Below are 24580 nucleotides of genomic sequence, written 5' to 3'. Positions count from 1 at the left end.
TTTATGCTCATATTCAAATTTAGAACAATAAATTGTAATCAATTTGGGTGTTTCTTTTTTAATTCTTTTATTGGCTGTAAGTAGGTTTGTCGCGTTGATCAGGCTGGAACCTTAATGGTGGCCTTGTCAATGAAGTTGTGCTTTGGTCAGCTTCGGGGTTGTTTCAATTTTCTTTAAAATAGGTAGGTACAGTAGTCACTGTGTCACTACTGTACCTACCTGTGTGTACTGCGATTATGTCAAGGAAAAATGCTAATAATAACACCTACTGAAAGTTAAGCCTAACAGACTTCCGTGTTGTGAGTACCTACTTTGGACTTGGAACTAGGTAATTTCTAAAAACCATAGCTATTAAATTGATTAGTTGTTTATCTACTTGATAATCATGAAAAATTATGACATGATTTCAGGTGTAAGATCGTATCACAAATCTGATTTAATGAAGTTTTTATAATTGCCTAATAGTTCAAGTAGGTACTACTTTAGTCTACCTATACAATGCAAAAGAAAAGAAGATCATAAAAAAACAAATAGGTACAACCAAAAACCATTTATTAAACGTGTAGTGCAAAACCTCATTCAGAAATTTATATGTAAGATGCTTACGTAGAATGAATTACTTTTCCCTACCTAAAGCTTTTTAATAATTTGCACCTACCTAATACTTACCTAGAGCTTTACTACTTACATGCTACCATTAGTATAAAAACAGCTGGAAGCGGCCAAAATGACTCAATGTTATAAAATGACTTTAGTTAACAGTTTAATAAAAAAAGTCTCATAGCATTAACTTTCCCTAATGACATGATAGTTATCGTGCTGCCAAAAGGAACATGCCAAAAATTTTGGCAAAAGCATCATTAGGCCATTTTCCATGTCCATTTTACTATTCGAAATAAGAACAACACTTTGGTTGGCTAAAAAAGAAGCAATTCTTTTTTTTAAGAAATGGCCAATTGATTTTCCCGCTAATCAATGGATTGTATAAAAATCGGCGTGCACTTCGCATACAAGACGTACTCGTGTGTACGTTAAAACTCATGGTACACGTCGCTCCGACGCACCTATTTATAAGTTCCAGAGGAATTGTTCACAGATGAAATTCCGATGCTAGTCGCGGGCTACACGCGCTCCCGGTTTCGCGTCCCCGAAATATCCGAGGCACACTGTATTTATTAAAAAAATAATGATCAGTTGAGTGTTCGGTGTTCGAATCTTGAAGTGCGTATATAATCTGTGATTAGACTAACATTACACACATACACGGAGTTTCATTCATAATGTAAGACAAAGTCATGCTTTTGGTGAAATTATTATAATCTATTCTATTTGGAGAGCAGATAGAGAGGGATTTGCGTAGATAACTAGAATAGAAGTGATAAAGCTGGGTGTTGTTACGATTCGAGTGAAAACTTTTTAATTATGTTCTCGCTTTATGTTATCTTTTCAAAATCTTTGTAGCCTGATCATGATCTCTTCAGTACATCTTTCCCTATCACGCAGCTTTCTTAAAATTCTAATTTACATATTTAGCTCTACATTCGCCGTAATTCTATAAACATTGATTATATCATTGAAGGAATATTACTAATGACGTAAATTCATATTCAAACATATACAGTTACTGAATTAACATGTAGGTATTATGATTATCTTCATCTTAGTTTTATTTGATGTTTGGAGAATGAGGAAGTGTAATCTTGACAGAAAAGTTTTATAAATCCCGGAATTTTATTGGCAGAAGAATGGTACAAACAAACATAGATATTAAGTATGTAGTTTAATTGCCTTCTGAAAGTAGAGGAACTATGTTGTCTAAATTGTTTTATCGCTCTTTTGCGAGAAAAGTATGTCTATCGAGTAAAATGACCTATTTTACTCGATAGACATACTTTTCTACTGAGTTTGTGAACTATTAACTAAAACATGTTTTACATAAGATTTTCCTTTTGAGTTAATTATTCATTTATTAAACTTAAGCATAAGTACAACAAACAGATAAACAAACTTTCTCATTCATTATACCTACTGAATAAGCAGGAAAAAAACAAATAAAGACGACGAGTTAAATAAAATGAATTTTCCTCATTACGTATCATTATAAAAAACGTTATCATACTTTTAAAAATTGAAAAAAAAATCTACTTATCTCACAACCCGTCTTACCAAGGGGTATTGGGTAGTCCGGGTAACTAGGTTGAGGAGGTCAGATAGGCAGTCGCTCCTTGTAAAACATTGGTACTCAGCTGCATCTGCTTAGACTAGAAGCCGACCCCAACATAGTTGGGAAAAAGCTATAATAGGCAGATGAATAAAGTACATAGGTACTTAAAAGAAAGTTTGTATTAAAATATTTCATAAAGTGCGTTCATAAATACGTATCTAAACAAGTCACCTAGTTTTGTGAATGTGACTGTAATTTATCACCGCTAAAAGGTTAAGATTCTATGCCAAGACACCCACTAAATGTGTATAAATTTCAAATATCTCGCTGAAATAAAAATGAGATAGCTTAACTGGGTTTTATTTTGATATTGTGTTAGTGTTTACAAATTAATGATTGGCAGATTATTTTTATTAGCATTGAACATTAATTAGGCTGCTAATCTTTGAGGTTTTTGGTCTTATATTTTGATTTACAAGGATTTTATGTACAACAAAATCCATTTCATAAAGTTAAACGATTTTCGTGGACCTACGATAAGTAATCAAAAGTTTTCGATATCATGTACCACCTGTAGCACACGTGTGCTATATTCTAATGATTTTTTAAATAAACTATTCAGATAAGTATAGTTGATATGTGGGTACCTACTTAACTATATACACATAGACATTAGTTTTTGTCACAGACAGACTGACTGCCAAGCTGTCCACAAATGCAACAAAAATAATAAGTAAAAATTAAAAAGACTTTTTAGTATTTCCCCGTTTCTTGCTAAACTTAAAAACCTAGCTAGACAACACTTTGACACAGTGACACATTTGAAAATTAAATGGAGCACGAGACAGATTTTTTGTAAAGTTTGCCTGAATTTAATTACTCTTCATTTTGAATAAGTACAGCGTTTCCGTAAAATTTCCTCCACCTAGTTACTATTATATCTTTATAAATATAAAAATTGATAAAATAACTATAAAATATATTATAAGTATCTTTCATGAACTACTTTCAATACAACAGCCTTTTGACACTGACCGGTTTTTCATGCGACGACCGAGAGCTGTCAACCTGTTTTTCCGCTCGGAAAATTCGTTAATTTGAAAAGGTTGTTAGATTGCAGCTGTGCTGACGTTTTATATGTAGGATACACCTACTGTCTAGTTAGCATAGTCGTAAAACAATTGAAGACGAGTGTTGAAAGCCAACACACAACTTATCTTGTTTTGTCAACACCTTTTGAAAATTTCACATGACGTGACAACGCATTACCTACATATTTTATTCTTCTTTTACTTAATTTATTCTATTTATCGTGCTAAATTCACAATTTTATCTTAGGAAATACGGAAACCTCAAAGATATGTAGGTAAACCAAATACAAGATATCACTCAACTACAGTTTAACTAATATTTTAAACAACCCCGAAATAGCGGTCGATGACTCAACAATCACGGCATTCACATAAACCAGCGAATAAAATAATAACAGTACAATAATAATGTAGATTTAATAATAACGAGTGTTACGATAAGGGTCTGTTTAGACTCATCACTTTTGTACCAAAGATACATAAACGAAAAAATTGAATTTACTTACCAACTTATTTTTTTTTGTAGTTCCAAAAGGAGGTATAAATTACATTACCACCATAATCAAGTACCAACATAGGTAGGCTCCTTTTATTACTAAGAGTTGTCATGACTTTCTTAACTCCACATCGATATCTTTTGTCATCAATGAGCCTTGTGTTTTTGTTAAAAAAAAAAAGACTATTTAACAATAGGTAGGTAGATACAATTCAGGAAAACAAACTGAGATAAATATTGCAAATATTTGACCAAATTAAATACTGATAACTATTAAGTAATATATAACTGAAGTGACACTGGCAAAAAAGATAATTCGGTAAGAAGGTGAACCGTTACATGTGTAAGATGTAATCGGTTAAGTAACCTTAGGAAACATTATATCGGGTGTGTCGTTTACAATCACATTAAATGAAATGCGTTAATATACTGGTTAATCTACCACGATTAACACAAAGAAAAAATAAAAATACGTAAAAATAAAAATAAAAATTTTTTAAAGAAAGTAAATGGAATAAAAATGTGCGTAAATTAGAACGCCATATAAAAGTCAGTCGTTACAAACAACTGAAATTCTCCCTTGAAAACTGATCAAAACATTCGATACTCCAAACTTTATCTCTGCTTTACACTTAATGGTGAAAATTATAAAACGAAAAATTACTCCTGGGGTTAAACCACTGAATGGATTAGGTATTTTTTTTTACAATTCGCCATAGAATATCATAAAGTATATGCGATAGGATTTAATGTGATTATGAACGACACACCCTGTATAAAGAGATTACATGGTGTGATCGATGGAATAATTTTACACGCGCCGTTTTGATCAATGTCATCAAGCAAAGGTTACCCATTGACATTGACAAGAGACACGCGCCAACCATATCTCTGAACCAATATGAACCACACCCATTTTTTTTCAAATATTACCTATTTTATCTTTCTGTTGTGTGATATTCATTGATATCGTACACTTCCTTGATTTATTTAGACATCATTAATCTGAAGTAGGTAAATAATCTCAATTTTTAAATTGCAAAAAAATATTGACGGACGAATAAAAATTTTACTAAGTATAGTCCGTGCCAAAATAAAACAGTTCAGGCTTCTAGTGTTAACAAAACCGTTTTACAAAAAAATTAAACCAACTTCAATAATGTACTTATTTACCTTCTAAGTCTGACAAATGTATGCAGAAACCGCATGAAAATTGGTTCACAGATCAAATTGAGAACCTCCTTTTTTTGAAGTCGGCTAAAAACCATAAACATCAATTCGTCAACTCACACATGAATTGTGCAATTAATATAATAATAATTTAATATTATTCAAGCAGTCGATATAATTTTGATGAGTCTAAACATGCCTTAAGTCTACAGAGCTTATGACGGCGCGTTAAAAATATCTAGTCTTGTTGAATGAATGGACGCGATGTTTGGCTCGCATCTACAGCTGCTAGCCGACGTTATAAGCTCACATCACTACAATATAATAAATAAAACTAAATTTTGTACAAAATAACATTAAGTACCTAAGCGTTTTTTTTAACGACGTCAAAATTCATCAAATGATTTGATTCATCCCGCTGTGGGTACCTTAGCAGCGGTGAGGGAGTGACAGACTCTTATTGACTAAAAACCGTCGTGTTCCGTCGTAGGCCTTTTATATACCAGGGCCGCGGTATCTCTTTCGAACAATCCCGCAGCCCTAGTACCTAAGCCTCTGGTCTTTTTGAACATTATAAAATGTCGCATCGAGTGAGACTGGTAGCCGACCCCAACGTAGTTGTGAAAAGGTTCGGGAGATGACGATGATAAAATGTCGTATGCATCATTATGACGTAAATACGTTAAAAATACATTTTGGCAGATTAAAGTAATGATACCTAAACAAGATATCAAGCGATAAGCGTTGCCTTTCTCTTTATTTCTTTGTTGTCCTAGGCTTGGACTTAACTAAAACATTTTTCAACAAATAATAGTAATTATACAAGCTACTCCTAGGCTAGTTTTCTGGTTGGCAGTCTATCAAATTAATCAAAATTATTAGGTACCTAGAAGTTTATTTACGTACTCCTTAACTAATATTAGATCCTAGCTTGCATGTTATGTATTTAGACCTTATAGTCATCCTACTTGGCAAGGAATTTGGTAATCGTTCATACAAAGTGACTTAATATAAGTCCAGTCATAAGCTATGAATAAGCTGGACTTGTACGTCAGGATTACGTATTACGTACTTACATATAATTAGGTGTTGCAAGTCAGACTTATGTCTATTTATGTGCTAATTTTAGTCAGATCCGAAAAAGCTAGGAATGTGTAACTGAACCCATTTATAACACTGGTAGCTATGAGCTACCTCAAGCTACTGCCTATCCCTTCAGTCTAAGCAGGCTTCACGTTATCGCATGACAAATAATAACTTTTTGAAACATTTCATTACTTACTCATCAAATATTCCTATACTAAATAGGCTATATTTAATGTACCTAAGTATGTGTAAGCATAATATTTATCAGAGAAACAGATAAATAGGTAATTAAGTAATTATATAAAAGTAAAAATAAGTTTCGTCACATTTACGTCATAAAGCTTGATAGGAGAGGGGCATTCTTTTTATCGGGCTGATAATCTGAAAGTATTGTTTTTGCTGTCACCGAATGATGCAAATGTCGTTTTGTTTATTTAAAAGGTCAATGCAGTCTCCCACGCCTTTTTTCTTTTCTTTTTCTTTTCTTTCTTCCATCTTCGTACTAGAGGGCGTTTTGCAGGCAAAAAGTGTAATGTAATGTAAGGTCTTTGGCCGTTTGTCAGTATGTTTCAGGTATGGGACTTCACGAAAGCTAGGTTACCTGATTTAACGTAGGTCTATGTAATAATTAGGTTGTTAATAATTAAGTTGTTTATAATTTTGTCTTACCTTTATGGGAAACTTGCGAAAACTACAACATGTCTATTATATCATAGCATGCTTTTTAATTAAATCGAAAACTTTAATGCTATAATTACTACAAGGTAATTTTAACATTAGGCACTCGAAGGTACGTAGGTATAACATATATATATATATATATTCGGAAAGTTTAACATACTTATGTATATATGATGTGCCTGACTCTTTAGAAGATGACTACTATTTTTGCAAAAATCATGCATTATACTTAAACAATCAAAATATTATAAAACCGGCCAAGTGCGAGTCGGACTCGTGCACGAAGGGTTCCGTAAATTACAGTTAAATCAACCTATCTCAAAAACTATAAGAGATACTTTGATCAAACCAAAAATCGTTGAAAGAGTTAATTAGCATGCATCACCTCTATTTTTTTTAGAATTTTATACCCCGTAGTTATAAAAATAGAGGGGGGGGGACATACTTTTTACGACTTTGAGAGCTGATATCTCAAAAACCGTTCACTTTAAGAAAAATGTTTTTTAGAAAACTTTATATCATTTTAAAAGACCTTTCCATTGATACCCCACACGGGTATGTACATCGAAAAAAAAAATTTCATCCCTCAGTTACATGTATGGGGGGCCCCACCCCCAATTCTTTTTTTTACTATTTAGTGTCATATTTTTGTAGCGGTTCATACAACACATATTCCCATCAAATTTCATCACTGTAGTACTTATAGTTTCCGAGTAAATCGGCTGTGACAGACGGACAGACGGACAGACGGACAGACGGACATGACGAAAATATAAGGGTTCCGTTTTTGCCATTTTGGCTACGGAACCCTAAAAATTACCTCGATAAAACGCAACCGCGTCACAAAAATTGTTTCGAGAACAAAGATTAAAAATAAGCATAGTCCCTTATCTCTAATTTCCACGATGTCATTAATTACATATCTGGGCTTAAAATCTGCTAATTTTAATCCGTAATTAAAGCTATTTTATCTTCCAACATTTTTAGACCACTCCCAACAAATAAATTGATAATTATAATTATATACCTACAGAACAACCCAATTAAGATAGCTAACAGACCTATTAGTCATTTACATATGACATCATTTTGTAAGAAATTAATTATGCTGTGTCAGGAAACATAGTACAAATGTACTAAGGTAAACGTACCAATAGTCGTCGGATTTCGGAAATCACTGACTTTGAAGCGCTACTGTGTGTTAAATATTTAATAGAAAATGAAAATTTTTGCATGACGTGATAGAGTATTTATTCATTATTCTAAATAACTAATGTTTTTTTAATCATTTTGATGGGTTTATATACTTATTAAGGCAAAAGTAAAAAAAGGGCGATTTGTACCAATAGTCGTCTGATTTGTACGGATACTCGTCAAATATTCCCAGTACTCGTCAACTTTTAATGCTAATGTAAACTCTCTGCTCTTGAACATAAGGTTCAAGTTATGTACATTTTTTTTTGTGCTTGAATTTGTTAAGCATACTTGTGCTTTTGAAACATTAGATAGGCAGATAGATAAAAAACCAAATTCCTATTTATAATAGCAGGTCATAATCTGTTAGAAGAGCAGGTATTCAATAAAACAGATACATAGTTGCATTTAAATTTATATTCCTATCTATTAAACGCTTGGAATCACAAAACCAGTCTATAAAATATATGGACTATTTCTTAATCATAATAACCATGCGGTCATGTGCATATGTAGCACGAGTAAAATAATTACTTTTAAAATATTTAAATTGTAAAATAAAATAATTAGTATTCACAAAAAATAAAAGCCACAATCATTTATAGCTTTCCGCGAAATAATTACTAACATTCATAGATATATAGGTAAGGTTGTCATTCATCAAAATTTCTGAACTGCTTAGCGCATGCTAAGTACCATTTGCAAAGATCTCTATAGACAGTTCAAACTGTCTACTGTCTTAAAGGTATCAATCAAAAAATAAAATATGATTAGGTACAACTAACCGTTCAAACCCAAAAATAATAATATCTAATAAGCCCCACAGGGCATCTGAGGCGGATGACGGGGAGTAGCGACCCCGCGGGGCTATATATCCGAGTGCTCCGGGGAGAGTATACTGTCCCCCATCTCCGGCCTGCCGGAGTGAAGGTCTCCCGCCTCTTGGCTTGCCTTCATTGGCCGACCAGAGTGGAGTCGCTAGAGCAGGGTTAGCAGCCCTGCTCGGAGGGTAGATGCCTCGTGGTAAGTGGTGGGTGGGCCGGTGATTCTGGACCCACAGGGAGCGCGTGATCTGCGTTTAAAGTCCGCCGAGGTATCCTCACCCTTCAGCCGCAAATGTACCTGTTGCCCTCTTGTTGCGGTGTGGGGCAATATAGCGACTGATTCCCGGGGGCCCAGTAAGTGAGGTGGCGAGTCTCCACCTGCCATTTTAACATGTATTTTATACATTGTCATCGGCAGGTGCCATAGTTCCTCATCATCATCATCCTCCGAGCCTTTTTTCCCAACTACGTTGGGGTCGGCTTCCAGTCTAACCGGATTCAGCTGAGTACCAGTACTTTACAAGAAGCGACTGCCTATCTGACCTCCTCAACCCAGTCACCCAGGCAACCCAATACAAGGGGTATTGGGTTGTTAGACTGGTGAGACTTACTGGCTTTTGACTACCCGTAACGACTGCCAAGGATGTTCAATGACAGCCGGGACCTACAGTTTAACGTGCCACCCGAAGCACAGTCATTGGTGTCATTGCAGGATATACTTAGAAAGTACATACAAACTTAGAAAAGTTGCATTGGTACTTGCCTGACCTGGAATCGAACCCGCGCCCTCATACTTGAGAGGTTGATTCTTGGCCCACCAGGCCACCACGACTTTTTTCCAGGTGCCATAGTTCCTATAGTTTCCTATATCCTAATTCACTAACATCCCAACGCAATAGCCCAAGTAGTTTTCCTCCATAGTTAGCAATAGTTTAGCACAGAACCGGAGATTGTCCTTGGGTTCATTTCTATAGTATATATTATATACTGGGATAATCGTCGGTTTTGTGTCACCATTTCATTAAAGTTGTCTCAAAAGGGCGTTTTAAATTTTCTTGCTGCATCTGATGGTGTGTGTGGCCCCTTGATTTACAGCTTTTATGACTTTTAAAAGGCCCTCTTGCTTGTAGTTTCTTTCAGTCATGATCTGCTATTAAAATTACGATAATGCGATCACTAAATACAGTCAATGTTAAATAAAAAAATCTTACTTAAGATAACTCTTTACCCATCAATATCGAATACGACAAAGCAAATTAGTGACAACGATAGAAGCTATGTCATCTTAGTTTTAAAACTGATTTTAATATTTTTTGAATCAAAACTAGTTGAATGACATAATTTGTATACAGGCGCTATTAAGGCACGTTAGGAAGAAGTTAGTGCAGTTATGTCGAACAAAAACCATAGTGTAAGAACAGTCAATTTTTGTTTGCCAGAAATTGTAATCCAAGCGTAGTAGAAACCAAGGCTAGTGCTAGACCTACTTGTACCCGAAGCGGTAGATCTTAATCGAATGGCGGAGGCCTACAGCGGCCAACATATACCTGAAAAAACACTCGTAGAAAGTGCATACTTATAGAAAACAGGGGATTTAACCATTAAAAAACATATGAATTGAATCGAATGCATCTAGAACCAGCAGAGTAAAATTTACCCCTAAGAAAAAGCTTAAAAGAAACGCAGTTTTATGAACAAATGTAGTCTATACCTTAAATATGTTTATTCTAGACAGTTATCAACTTTGTAAAAGTCCCGATGTTAGCTATTTATTTGCATTTTGTACTGTAAAACACAAAATATCCTCATCATGACGAATTTAGGTGCAACTTTTGAGTATGTCCCAGTAGTCGTCATAATAATTGTAAAATTGACGGGTTTTGGGTCAAATGGGAGTTTTGAAGTACCAATAGATGTCACATTAAAAAAATATATCTTCTATGTTAAAAGTATTCCAAATTGCATATTACATCGCTAGCAAATAAACTTAACTATCTAATTAAACAAAGAAACATACCACAGACCCCACTGGAGTTATGTAAATCAAAACACAAAACCACGTGGTGAGTTTCACTTTTGACAGCTGAACTTCACGAAAAAACGATTTTGTTAGGGCACACACGTTTCAAATAACATATCTTAGAAGCCGTGACTGTTAAAACCCCGTATTGTTATTTCAATTGTGCAATATATTATCAAGAATATGTTGATATATAAACCGGCCCATTTTAAGTTCAGTAGAAAATAATAATAAAAGTTTTAAGATTAATTGACGACTATTGGGGCATGACGACTTCACCCGCGTTTACCTTAGGTCAAAGAACATGAGTCGCGCGATGAGATTCCGGTTTCAGACCAAAACAACTTGAAATACCTTTTCAAGCAATCTCTTAGCTGTCAATCAGAGAAATTACATCTTTGACAGTCAGTTGCATCAAAGTGTAAATTAAATATACCTAGATACTCATACAGTAGTTATGTAAGTAGTAGCCAAAACACAGGTACACATTCCAGTAAGATAGAAAAACATGAACTCAAAACGTACAACAAAAACACAAAAAACTATACACATTACAAGACTTTTGGATCTCATTAAAGAGAAAATTTTCCTTCCAGAGCAAAATGCCGATCGGTAACGTAAGCAAGGACACCGGGGCTCGCCGGGAGTCCTTCAGGCCTCCGTGGGTGAAGGAGAAGGACGTGGAGGCGCCACCATCTTGGATGCAGAAGAAACTGAAGCCAGTTGAGAGCACCACGAAGACTGCGTCTGTAGACCCTGAGCCAGCAGCGCCGGCCCCTGCTAAAACTCTGAAGCGTGAGTTGGTTTAATTTATACTTCTTAGCTATTTTCTTTATATTGCACTAGCAATACCCTCAGTTACAGCCGAGGCCTGTGTGGTATAAAATCCGTGCAGTACTATGTTTAATAATGGAAAAGGTAGGGAGCGAATTGTCAAATTTTGACTAATCTATTTTAATAAGTATGGGTTTCAAATTAAGAGAGAAATGACACGATTTACAGATCATTGATAGTAACAATATCATGTTTTAACAGACCTCTGACAGCTAGGTAGCTAGCTAGCGCAAAATATCAAGCAATAAAAGCAATATTGCGATGTGGATAACGAACTGCAAACAGCGTAACAAAAATAATAAAATGAACGGAAATGAGCTGTAGATATTAATATCAGATATTATTATTAGATATTATATATTCGCAACAAACAACTTCATTTGAAATTGACTTTTACTGCGACACGCTCGTTTTGTACTTATTAGACTTGGCATGTACCTACAAGAGTTTAACGCCACATAAACAGAACATGAGGAATGTTAAGATAATAGGTATTAATATATCGATTCAATCGTGTCATAACTAAAATTGTATGTATTCCACGCTTATTTCTGGTAAGGGTATTCGAAGACGACGCACGCTGCGAATCAAGCACGTCATCAGACGTAGCGTAGTAGCAACTTCTCCTCTGTGACGCTTTTGTTTTTTTTTTTAATTAGGTGTTACATTATTAAGTGGTTTATTCATTAAAAATATTTGTAAATTACAAATTACACAGTAATACATAATTAAATCGCTTACATTAATCATCACAGGTACCACAAGTAGAAAACAGAGAACCATAAAAGAATTAGAGCTTAAAATGAACAGAAATCTGCAAAAACAAAAAACAACAGACGCGAGCCGTTAACAAAAAGCTATCGCCTTTAATTTAACCTTCAAACATTATAGATATAGTATTAATCGTGCTCCATGGCCGGCTGACGTTTTTGAACGAAAAATATCAACAACATTGTACGACGTATAGTCTGCCCACGCCCCTATGAAGTTATTATCAGTAATAGCTTTCATCCCGTGACCGTCATGTCTTGTAGGAAGCTTTGAATAAATCTGATAGATTTGTCGGAAGTCTAACATTTTATGTCAATGCCGGAATTTTAGTTTGAGGAAGAACTTTAATAACTGAATGTTTTTTAACATATTGATGTATGATATAGCTTCTTCGTCTTCTGTATTTAAAGAAGATTTTTTTAGAAGATATGTTTTATATACTTACCTACATTGTTTATGAGATCTCCGTTGCCAAAGGTTTGATGAAGAAGACTGAAACTCGTACGCGGTTGATAGTATAGGTGTAGGCACGGTCTAATAAAATAGTAATTACAGGTCAAGAAAATCCAAGAGACCTTTTACATGTCTTTTCTAATACTTAGCCCAGATAATTCGGTAATTCTATATAATTCGCAGTCACTCATTTCAGTTTGCATAATAATTATGTATTCCTAGTAAAAAAAAACTTAAAGCGTATTCAAAAATCAATCTAATTTGTATGAAGTGTTTTTTTTTCAACATTTTCATGAAAAGCTCTTCCTATAGGAAGTTTGGCTGACGTCGCAGCTGCGCGTAGGCAAAGTTCCAAACAGATAGAATAAGCGTGGACACGCAACATTGACTACTAGCAGCGTTACAAATTGATGCTAAGAGCTCCTTCAGATGCAGTGATTGAGTAGCGATTATTTTTATTACAGCTATGTAAAGTTTTCCATCAGCACTGGTACATCCGGTTAGACTGGAAGCCGACCCCAACCGGTTGCAGAAGATGTTAGCTACATTTTCTGAGCTCCGCGATGTCCTTTGGATCATAAAAACTTAATAGGTACCTTTATTATGCTCTTAATGATTCAAGTCCTTAATGCAAACGTACCTACCTGCCTATTCAAAATCACAGAGTTTAGCATTCAGTGCATTCAGTCACGCACGTAATTCGTCCGTTCGTCTAGACGTCCTCTTAGCTTTGCACTTGTTTATTATAATAGAGATGTATTACAACCGTGACAGTCTAGAAGTTGCAGACGTTACGCTCCGGAATGACATTGTGCTAATGCGAATAAATATCACTTCATGCGTAACCGTACAGATAAACAAATTGATCTGTCTGTGTGCAAAGACAAGAGCTTTTATATTCCATTGAGTTTGTATTTTAATTTCAATACTTAAATCTTTAAAATAAGTAGATTGATTTTGTCATAATTAACCGGTAGTTAACATCTTGCAAATTGTATAAACATATGTATAAGTAGACTCCTTACATAGTCCTCCCTTACAGACTCCTTACATAGTACATAGGCCTTCTTAAGTGCATATCATGTACCTAAGTATTCAAAATATATGAGGTAACCCATGTAACTATACCTAATGGTAACCGAACCATTTTCAGTTGTCAAATCGTCGATTAGACCAAGTTGTGACAGTTGCACGGCTGGTTACCATTATGGTTACTAGTAAATGGTGCAAATCACCCTTTGTTTGTTTTAATCTGACCTTTTCTAAACATTCCACACATGAGTCAAAGATGGTGTCTCCTGAAAACCTTCATTTGACTTATATTTTTTGCTGAAAATCAGTTCATTCATCTGTTGATATCATACGTTTGTTTTGTTCCCGAGATTTACGTCTGAAAATATTCTGGAACTTTACATCTGTCTCTCGAATCTAAGAGTAGGTACCGTAAGAGCACACTGAAAACTTTTAGTCGGCCGATTGTTTCTTGGGTTCATTAATTAGTATGAAGATGAATTGAGTATTTATATTCTTCTAATTATTAGGTTTTCCAACAGAAGATACACAGATCACTTACACTATCATAAAATACAAACCAACTGATTGCTGTCTTCCCCCAATTACATTAGCCGATATCAGACCGACTGAAAATTTCGTTTTTAATAAAAAACAATTGCCAACCATGGAGCCAACTGTCGGGCGACTAAACAGTCTGCAAGTGTGTGGCTACTCTAAAACAACAAAATATCGAAAGTGATCTACTAAACATATATTGTATTTTCTTATGAATAACAATATTTTCATGTCATGAATGCAAAACATGGAAAGTCTCTTCAGTTTTTTCGTCAGAATCTGTATTTGGCGCCTTATGTGACGTCACATCCGTGATGTGGGCGTTAGTAGCGTCTGCAAACAAAACATGAATAAGATTTATTTTTTACTTTGTTTTGTTTTATGCAGCGGTTCGCAGCTGATTCTTTGTTTATTTTACTACTTGCAAGGTGTTACAGAATTATGTTTTATACAGTTAAATGGGAACATGATGGTGTTACTGAAATGCATTGAACAGCTGTTTTTGTTTTTTGGATAAAATGAATCTCTTGTTACCCAAATGCCTTCTCTTCTTTAGCAATTTCGACAAGTGCTATCTGATATATAGTAAGAATCCTTTGAAGATTCACATTAATTACAGAATTAGCTGCTTCATAAACATTAAAATTTAATGTTTTATACAAGAAACATTGATCAACATCGTCCAATCTCCAAAGCTTACAACATTAAAACAAAACCCGCCTCATTTCTTACAGCGTTCAGGCTGACGCTACAGCAAAAAAGCAATATTTCACAGTGCATAATATTTGTGACTGTTTATTTGTGGGTATGTTACATATGTGTAAGTATATGACGTCAGCCACCTGCCCGAAACTTTGGCAGGAGACGAGCTCTGAATAATTGACTCTCCCAAACCGTTCACAAGTTTGTTAGCCTGGAGTTCGGAATGACGTGATCGTTCGATGGGAACCACGCGCTTCACAACAGTACAAGTCCGAATTTCGCCCGAATATTACTAGTGCATGCTTTGTGGAAACTGTGCTTTAGAAGTGATCCTTTTTCTCCAGTGATTCGTAACTCGCCAGTGCTGTATCAACGGTAAATCAATGTGCAATTAATATCCTTGTCCGCTGCAACATTTTCCCGTGTTTACACAACCGTGCAATAAACATCGTGCCATTGAAAATAAAAAAACGCTATAAAATCGGGTATTACGTTTTAATGATCCGAATATTTCCTGCTGAGATTCGAGTTTAAGCAACGAGACTAGACAACGTCATAATATAAACAACACATTTTCTTTGAAAATCGGGCTTTTGTGTGATTTAGAAATTGGAACTGAGAGGAACTTAAACAATTGTGTTTGCATGTCATGATGATGACACTTGAAAGCTTTTTAAATAAAGAATTGTAGTGGTAATATTTTTTTAAACTCGTTCTATTTAAAAACAAAACGCTTAATCACAAAGGTTTAAATAAAAATGGAATTGAAAAAGCTTGTGAGATCGTTTCTAACGTGACGTGTTCAACGTCCACGATGTTTAGAAGATATTTCGAGAGCACGACGCCGCCATCCGCGATATTTTTAGAGAGGACAGACTTTTTACAAAATAAATGGAGATGTTCTTGGTAGCCGCTGATTTATCAGAAAACGTAACCACGTAATTTTAAACTGTAGAAGACAACTAATTTGTTAAAAGTAACGCTATATACGCAAAAACATGATTTACAAGCTCTTACAGTAGTTTTGAATATGAAAGTCAGAATTGTAGATGACTAGGCACTTTAGAATTCGGGTTACTCTCGTAAAGCTTGGAAGCTTTATATTTGTAACAACGTATGTACCTAACTGCTTACATCTCGCGAGATTGTTAACGTCGCCCTAAACGATTACCAACATCGTAGTTACCTAGTTGGCGCCAACACAACTTTGACAGTTACAATAAACAGTGAAGAAGTTATATCGTAGTTCAAGGAGTATTTAGTGAAATGTTTCGCGTCTACAATAAATATTCCGTATTCGCTTGGCCATCTAATAGGGAATTTGACATGTAATCGCGCTAAAATAGCGAAGGCCGGCCATCTTGGCAAACGCCATGTTTATTTACGTACGAATGCCATCAAACTGCACCGCGTCGGGGCCGCAACACGTGCTACAATCAATTTCACTGTTCTTACTCCCTGTTTTAGTTTTTCAGGATTTATTTACTTTGTTTTGAAATAAAAATATCAGACGCTCACTTATTGTGGTCGACTAAACTAACACACCAATCTGCTAGGTTCGAATAGTCTCTTTAGGAAATAAATAGGAGAAAGCTAACAATCTCAAAAAAGGCGTTTAAATCACTCTCGTATTTATTTTATTTCAGCTGCATTGAAAAAACAGGCAACAATAAAAGACAAAGCCGAAAACGGAGTATCAGCGCCCGTAGAAGAGAAACTAGTCAAGCCTTCCGCCGCAAAGCAGGCCGACCAAGCTGCAAAGCCAGCTGACGAGAAACCACGATTCACTAGGACTGCACTCAAAAGTGCTTTAAAATCAGAAGACAAACCTTCCAATGACAAAGCTGACAAACCGACATTGAGAAGTGTGAGAACTATAGATGATAAAGCCAAAGAGAAATCAGTAACTATAGTTGACAAGAGACCAGAAAAAAATGGTCCCACTAAAGCAAATAGCACGGTAAATGACAAATCTGATAAATCACCAGTTGTAAACAAAGATAAGCCAGTGACGAAAGTTGTTAACGACAAACCTGCGCCTAAGGTTGTCGAAAAACCGGCTCCAAAAGCCCCTGAAAAGGTAGTGTTAAAGCCGGTGCCTGTTAAAGAGGAACCTAAACCTTCGCCTACAAAACAGGAGACAAAGCCAGCTGCTAAAGCTGAACCGAAAGGTACTGATAAAGCTGTAGAGAAATCAGAAAGCTCAGAAATGGCAACAAAACCACCTCTAGATAAGGGTCCTTCTAAGGTAATTTATCATTGCCATTGACATAAAAAGTTAATTCGTCCAAAACTAACTGTTTATCTTGATCTTGTTTTCAGCTCCCACCGCGCAAACCTTCGCTTCAAAAGCAGCCTTCAAAGGATGACATGCCTGTGAAGAAATGGCGTGATCCTCTGCATGAGCGAGTTAAGGAGAACATTGACAAGACCCTGAATAATGAAGTACCTAAAGGTCACACGCTGACAAAAAATGAGAGCTTGAGAAGTAAGTAACTACATATATTACTAGAAATAAATACTTTATTAGTTGTAGTGGATAATGCAACAGACGTAAATATCCTATTCATAATATTGATAGCAGCCAATCTTATCATAGATGTAAATAATAGAACTGTTTACTTATCAATAGAAAATAATTCCGAATTAGGACAGTAAACAACCTTATCGGTCAAGCAAACCCAAACTCAATACTGAAAAATTCCTTCTAGATAGATTCGATGCAAATCTTGTCTCAGTGACGAAATTCATAATTATTATTATAAATTACGCAATAATGAATAGAGACTTCCTCCTTACGTCAAAAATAGAAGATAAGTGACTAGTCCATGAGTCAATTAACTCAAGAATAGAATAGACAAAGAGTTTTCTATTTTGTTGGTTGTGACATCAACATTGACACAGTGGCACTTTCTAGCGTATATTTAGGAGTTGGATCGTATGCGATAGATCGCGGTGACATCAATATGTATCGACGTTGGCACTGCGTATTGTCTGCTGCTAATGAGATTATTGTTTAAAGATATCGGTTGCTTTATCTTCAGATATTTTTTCTTGACTTGTCGCTACTTCTTTCACGAATCAAGATTTTAAAAAATATTGAATTCTGTTTTGTGGCGATAAAAATGGTAGATTTCGCTAACGCAAAATGCAGCTATGCTAACATATATCAAAATTCCAAAGAGTCCATTCCAGGGCGTTATTGCATATATAGGTATATAAGCAAAATTATGCTGCAATAAACATGAAATTATGCTGCTTATGTCATTTTTTAATAAAAAACAGCAGTCTTGGTTCTTCAGATTTACCTTATCTTGAATACAGTTCTGAATTATCCATCATCATCTATCAAATAAATGCAGCGTTCGACGATTCTATTTCGCTACTTATTAAAACATACATTAATATGTCCCTTTCAAGTGTTGCTTCTAGCCACGTCGTTACCTTTTGATCTCCTGTGTGCCAGACTATTTTGTGGTCTAAATGCGATCCAAAATAGTACTGTTCAGTTCCGCATGCGTCGCGTGCGCAGATCAGGTGTAAATGCACCCATACCTCAGTTAAGATGCGAGCTTACGACGAAACAAGTCTTTTGCGAACTATCCTGAGACATTTTGAAGTGTGTTGAAGACTTTTGTGGGATTTGTGTGCAGTGATCGGCAATATAGGCCGTGGCCGTTTTTCGATAAGTGTTTTGTGTTTTTTTTGTGCTGAAAATGGGTGAAGCTGAGGATGATCAGGGACCTTTGTTTAAAGGTAATGTAGTGAAGTAACTTGACGTAAAATATTCGGACAGGACTAGCACAAGTATTCGGCACACTTTCATTATATTGGAGTAGGATTAATGAGGTTTTTTGTGTGCGCAAAAAAGGGTAGAAAAGTTAGATAGGCATCACTAGGCAATGATAACAATATTTTTCGAACCTTTGGAGGATAAAAGCCAGCAAAATAAAAACTTAGTCCAAAAAGTACAAGAAGAAACTTTTTAATCCATTCTATTTAGATTTATGACCGATACTCCCAAAAATTGACATATTATTTTGAAATATTTCAACTCATGGGCCAACGAGCACAGAGTACATTTGTATATACTGAGAGTCCAACATCTAAAATCTAAACAGAATTTCATACAATCTCTAAAATCCTTAAACTAGGTTTGCTGAAGCCCACACCACCACCGATGCCTCCTCCTATGCCACCGAAAATGCCTCCTCCTCCGGAGTTCAAGAAGGCACCGGTGGACCCTGCGAAATTGAAGAGATTGGAGCAACTCCGCAGTAGACCCAGGAGAAGACCAGACTGGACTGACATGATGAAGGAGGTGGAACAAGGAAAGAAGCTCAAACATGTTGTTTGTAACGACAGGTGGGTACATTGTAATACATACTTTCAGAAGATTAATCATAGGTGTCATAATATTTATTTCATCAAAACATCATGATGATTTTCACTTTCTTAAGCGATCTAATCTCTTAAAATATGTGTTATTACATTGATGTTGATATGATTTCAAAATTCGCAGTAATTAAAAATCTGACTCATAAAACAGACAAACTAAAAGATAATACCTATATTTCAGGTCAAGCCCAATTATAACCACATCGACAGTAGTGAAGAACAAGGGTCAATTTATATTCGAGTCCGAGAAACCGAACTCCCACAACGCGTTGCTGAAAGAGATCTCTAAGGGTGTGAAGTTGAAGAAAACAAAAACCAATGATAGGAGTAAACCGAATCTGGAAGGATTGAGGAAGTTCAGGAGGCAGATGACGATAGAGGAACAAGTGCAGAAGAGTATGTCACAGGCGAACCTAGCGTCGTCACCGTCAGGAGTCGGTCTAGCCGCGGCAGAGGCGAGTAATTCACATGTAAGTGCATATGTACTCCACTTCACACTTATTTTGTACTGTTACAGCCTTTTTATCGTCCCACGGCTGGGCTCAGGCCTCCTCTCACACGGAGAAGGATTGAGCATTAATTAATTAAGTATGTAGGTATAAAGATCTGCGATCTCAGTCTGAATTTGGTGAATATTCCTGATGGTTTCGCGATGTAAAGTTGCCTTTTTAATGAATGACCCATCTTTTTGATGAAAGCGTCTCCAGTGTTTGTTGGGTTTCCAGGTTTTTTTCTAAATTATATTTCGACAACTCAAATAGCTAGCCCCTGAATACCTAATATTTGTGTACGATAATGATCTTTCTACGCATTCAGATTTGCAGCCAGTTGAATAAAATCATATTTAAGTAGATAAGATTATTTCTTAGTATTACGCGTTTTTTGGTTGCGGAAAACTGTATACGAAACATATAAATAACTAATTATGCTTAATTGTCCTTATGTTATCCATTTTTTACACAATATACCTATACCTACTTGTAAAATTAATAAACATGGACATAACTAAACAGAATCTGGTAAAATGTTTCAGATACCTGGTATGATCCCTGCTGAAGATGAAGAAATCGATGAGATGGACGATATTGATAAGGTCAGAGACGACTTGCAGTCCACTAAACAGTTACTGGCCATTGAGCTAAGGTAAGCTATAATAAAACTAAACAATATTTATGTAAGATAGATTTTCAAACTCTTTCGACAAGCGTAGATTGTCAAAGAGTGAGAGAGAGGGTAAATATATGTATAATTTAACAGCAGATTACAACTGCCGAAATATTCCACTCCACATAGCGATAGCCAAAAGGTGACAAATCGCCACTTTATTTAATAGTTTCCATACAAATTAAACTACGTGTCTGGGAAAAATGTAAGATTAAAGAAACCGCATTGCGGCTAATACCATATTAATTACCGATAAAGTCACCTTCGTCTGCCCAAGATTAGATTTACATGGTCATGATCAGATTTAGTAACAATAGGTATCAATTAAATCGTGGGCTTCATTTGAGAAAAAGAAGGCTTCTCAGAGAATTAATTAATGATTATTTTATACAGAAACAAAGAAGCACAAGAGAGAGAAAACAAACGACTTCTAACAAGGATAGCGAACTTAGAAGCAGAGTTAGCTAGAGAAAGAGCTTTCATCAAACAAGAACAGCACAAGACTGTGATATCTGTCACTGATGCTTACGACGAGAGATTAGTGAACAACCTAAAGATGGAGGTAGAAAAGACTAAAGAAAATGCTGACAATTTGGAGAAACAGTACTTACAGGCTGCTGAAGATCGGGACACAGCTCTCACAGAACTAGAAGAAGTGAAGAGAAGAAACGCTGAATTAGAGAAGAAATTAGAACAAGCTATGTCGGTAAGTCCAAACACAATAAATAATGATAGTTTAGAAGCTATTAATAAATCTAACGAAACCAGTTTCAATTAGGCAGATAGACATTAATGATTGCATGATTTTATGAATTAAATGCTTCGCAAAATAACTGCTTCACTAACAATTTCCAGAACGAAGATCAATCTGAGGAGCCTATGTCTTATTATCAAAAGCGACAGCTCGATTTCGAGAAGGAATGCAGGTTGTTGAACATTGAAGTAAACTCGCCTGAGGCTGATGCTTTGAGGAAACGGCAGATTGACGCTAACAATAATGTTGCTAAGACTAATGATGCTTATACTAACGTTGAGGCTGACGAGGTATGGCTTTATCATCTATCTTTGATCGATCATGACTTTGCAACGCCCTTGAATTTTGCTTTCGCATATTTAAATAACCTAAAAGGAAGCTATTTATATTATCTGAATGTACAGTTAGCGATGACAAGTTTTGATAAAATATTAATGTTATTATTTCAAAATTTTCCTGCACCACGTCAACAAAAAATTGTGATTCATTTGAATTAATTTCGAGTTTCAACATGTCTTATCTTATGTCTATATTTAACATAAAACAGATTATTGACGCGTACTGATTCTGACTTATCTGTCTCCTTTTCATATTTAAGTAAACAAAAAATCGCATCAAACTCTTCTATTTCACCTAATCTGTCATCAGTTTGTTCTCCGACGTGTCGAATGATATCATAGTTAAGAATTTTCTCACCCACACAGTACATATCTAACAATATATGAACAATATTACAGGGCATCATGCCAACGAGCATGGGATCGCGGCGCTCGAGCCACGCCATCAAACAGCTGTCCGTTACCAAGGACGACAGCTTCGAGGAAGAAGAGGAGTCGGATGATGAAGAGGTTGGTATCCAGTTTAAATGAGGTATCACTCATTTGTATCACAAAAATAGCCTTTTATATCAACACTAGAGGCCTGAGAGGGACTTTCATATGAACTCAGGAGCTTCAATAGAAACAGTAGAACATACCTATATTGAAATATAAAGTTGATAATGCAATAAAAATGTAGTAACAATAAACAACTGAGAGAAAAACGTTAGTAATTTTGTGATATAGGTAATCTCTGTACCCAAGATTAATGTTTCAACCATCACATTACAGGAGGAAAGCGAAGAAAAGAAGCAGAAGCGACTGGAGAAGGAAGTACGCAACATGAGGAACAAGATCCGATACCTGAAGGAAAAGCAGGATCACATGAAGCGAGAGCGTATGGGCTTCAAGATGTCGCTCAAGAACCAACAGGCTGCGCTTAAGTGAGTACTTTAGACTTTGAACAGGAACTTTGTATACTTTTCTATCTGTGTAATTGATCAATCCATCAGTTCATTATCAAAAAGTTATCATAGACTTATTACAAAAAATTACCGAGGATGATAAGTTATTTTTCAAGCCACCCCACGAAGAAGTTTCTAATTATATCATATGTTTCCTTTAAACTTGGATAAGATGCCTACATAATCCGTTGCGTCAATGTTAACGTTAATTTGATTGTATTGTAACAATTTTGGAAACTTTCCATCGACAGAGAGGAGAAACGAAAATACAAGGAGTTGAAACGCGAAGTCGACAAGATGGCGGCCATGATGAAGGAATGTGGCTCAGAAGATGAAGACGATGAGGAGGAGGAGGAAGAATCAGAAGAGGAGAAGAAGTCAGAGTCAGAAGAAGAAGAATCTGAGACTGAAACAGAACAAGACACCGAGAGTGAGACGGAGAGTGAAAGTGAGCCAGAGGTAAGATGAAACGATGTAACATTACACAGAAAATTGATCAATATCATGGGCCTATTTATTGATCCAATAATTCAGACTAAGCACGAGATAAAACAGACATTATATGCAGACTAAAGGAAGTTTTTCTTTGCCATTAAGTAATCCTACTTTTGTATAAATCCTTACTGGTTTCCTAAAGACACATTAATGGATTTGCCTAGTTAACTTTGGGATGTACCTACCATTTAACTCACCAAAAATTTTACACTTTTCAGGATGCTCCTCTACCCAACAAGAAAGAAAACCTAACGAAACGTATGAAGCGACACGAGACCAGGGTGCACGCGCTTAAGAAGGGCAACGCCCTCCTCATGGCCAATGTCGACCGCTTGAAGGACGATGTTCTAAAACAGAGAGAGGAATCTGTCACTCTGCAGAAGGAGCTAGACTCCCTCATCGATGATCTGGAGTGATCGAACGCTTTTAGCACTACTCTTAAGTAATACTATGAAGCTAACAATTTTATGAGGAATAATCTCTTCGATTTACTGCAGTCTACCGAGCCTTTGTAAGGCTAATCAGTTTCTAACTCGTATCTTTAAAAAATGCAACTATTTTCTCCAAACCGTTAGTTTCGATTGCTATTTGGAAACGGAATCTCAATAGCGAATCTTGAGTTTTTATTTATAATTTATTTTATTAATAAAATAATCTCAAGTTGCAAAGACTTCTTGATGTCGCTTGTCAGAGTTGAACTGTGAATTTTACTGAGGTAACCGTGAAGAATTGTTATTTTGAGGGTTGCGATAAATAAATATATCAGACATAGATCATACCAGCCTGATATATAATAATATTAAAAAAAAAAGAAAAAACATTTCTACATTCAAGCATATTCCATTGTTGATCATCTTCCCTCAATTAAAAAATTCGCAGCACAAATCAAACTTAGATAGTTCAATGATTAAAACTTTCATTTTATTTATGTAGATAGTCGAGGAATAATATTTGTATTGGTGATGATTCCTGAACATTAAAATATTATAATAAGGCTTTTTAATATAATAATTCTTTGAAAAAAAAAATGACTCCAACATTTTACAAAAATATTTTTCATAATTTATCAAAAATATTAACTTTCGCTTTTAATTGTTTCCTACTTAATATTTCTAATTGTATAATTTATTATTTTAATTTACCACCATAATTATTTTAATGGTAATACCTACCAACCCATTTACTTTTTACTCATTTTTGCTATCATGTGATTTGTACATAATATTTTTAAGTTAATAATTATTTATAAAGTATACTATTGTATTACCAAACGACACATTAAACTTTTACACAATATTTTTTTTGTTTTTATTTTGTTAGCAATGAAGCAATTAGGCTAATATTCAACGAAAAGTCAACAGTCTTGAAAATTTCACCTATTTTCTTCTCGTTACGAAACAAGTTATTTTTTTAAAACCGTAAATAACGAAAA

At 35.3% G+C, this 24580-nt stretch overlaps 3 protein-coding genes across 5 annotated transcripts in view; 1 reads left to right on the top strand and 2 right to left on the bottom strand.

Annotated features, from left to right (window-relative positions):
• Positions 1–24580, bottom strand: part of LOC110370826 (glucose dehydrogenase [FAD, quinone]) — a 257804-nt gene that overhangs the window by 198955 nt on the left and 34269 nt on the right. The window lies entirely within an intron of this gene.
• LOC110370872 (peptidoglycan-recognition protein LB) overlaps positions 1–24580 on the bottom strand; it is a 67006-nt gene that overhangs the window by 9014 nt on the left and 33412 nt on the right. The gene's annotated exons all lie outside the window — the stretch shown is intronic.
• LOC110370828 (DNA ligase 1) lies at positions 1073–24444 on the top strand. 3 transcript variants are annotated; one of them, XM_021326808.3, is made up of 13 exons: positions 1073–1221; positions 11323–11521; positions 16702–17303; positions 17378–17543; positions 19210–19420; positions 19635–19923; positions 20487–20596; positions 21011–21323; positions 21473–21661; positions 22109–22219; positions 22481–22632; positions 22905–23112; positions 23367–24444. In XM_021326808.3, exons 2-13 carry the CDS (start codon positions 11329–11331, stop codon positions 23562–23564), a joined length of 2742 nt encoding a protein of 913 aa, XP_021182483.3. In that variant the 5' UTR covers positions 1073–1221; positions 11323–11328; the 3' UTR covers positions 23565–24444. The 3 variants fall into 3 exon arrangements, with proteins under 3 accessions (XP_021182483.3, XP_021182482.3, XP_021182484.3); XM_021326807.3 differs by having other exon boundaries at positions 1078–1282; XM_021326809.3 differs by lacking the exon at positions 21473–21661 and having other exon boundaries at positions 1079–1282.

Source organism: Helicoverpa armigera, chromosome 22, assembly GCF_030705265.1.
Source record: "Helicoverpa armigera isolate CAAS_96S chromosome 22, ASM3070526v1, whole genome shotgun sequence".
Taxonomy (NCBI): domain Eukaryota; kingdom Metazoa; phylum Arthropoda; class Insecta; order Lepidoptera; family Noctuidae; genus Helicoverpa; species Helicoverpa armigera.
This window is presented reverse-complemented; position numbering and strand designations above follow the sequence as displayed.

Coding starts and splice junctions, on each gene's coding strand:
- LOC110370828 (XM_021326808.3), top strand. CDS start 11,329: ATGCCGATCGGTAACGTAAGCAAGGACACCGGGGCTCGCCGGGAGTCC. Junction 17,304..17,377: donor TAGATAAGGGTCCTTCTAAG/GTAATTTATCAT, acceptor TCTTGTTTTCAG/CTCCCACCGCGCAAACCTTC. Junction 21,662..22,108: donor CTAACGTTGAGGCTGACGAG/GTATGGCTTTAT, acceptor ACAATATTACAG/GGCATCATGCCAACGAGCAT.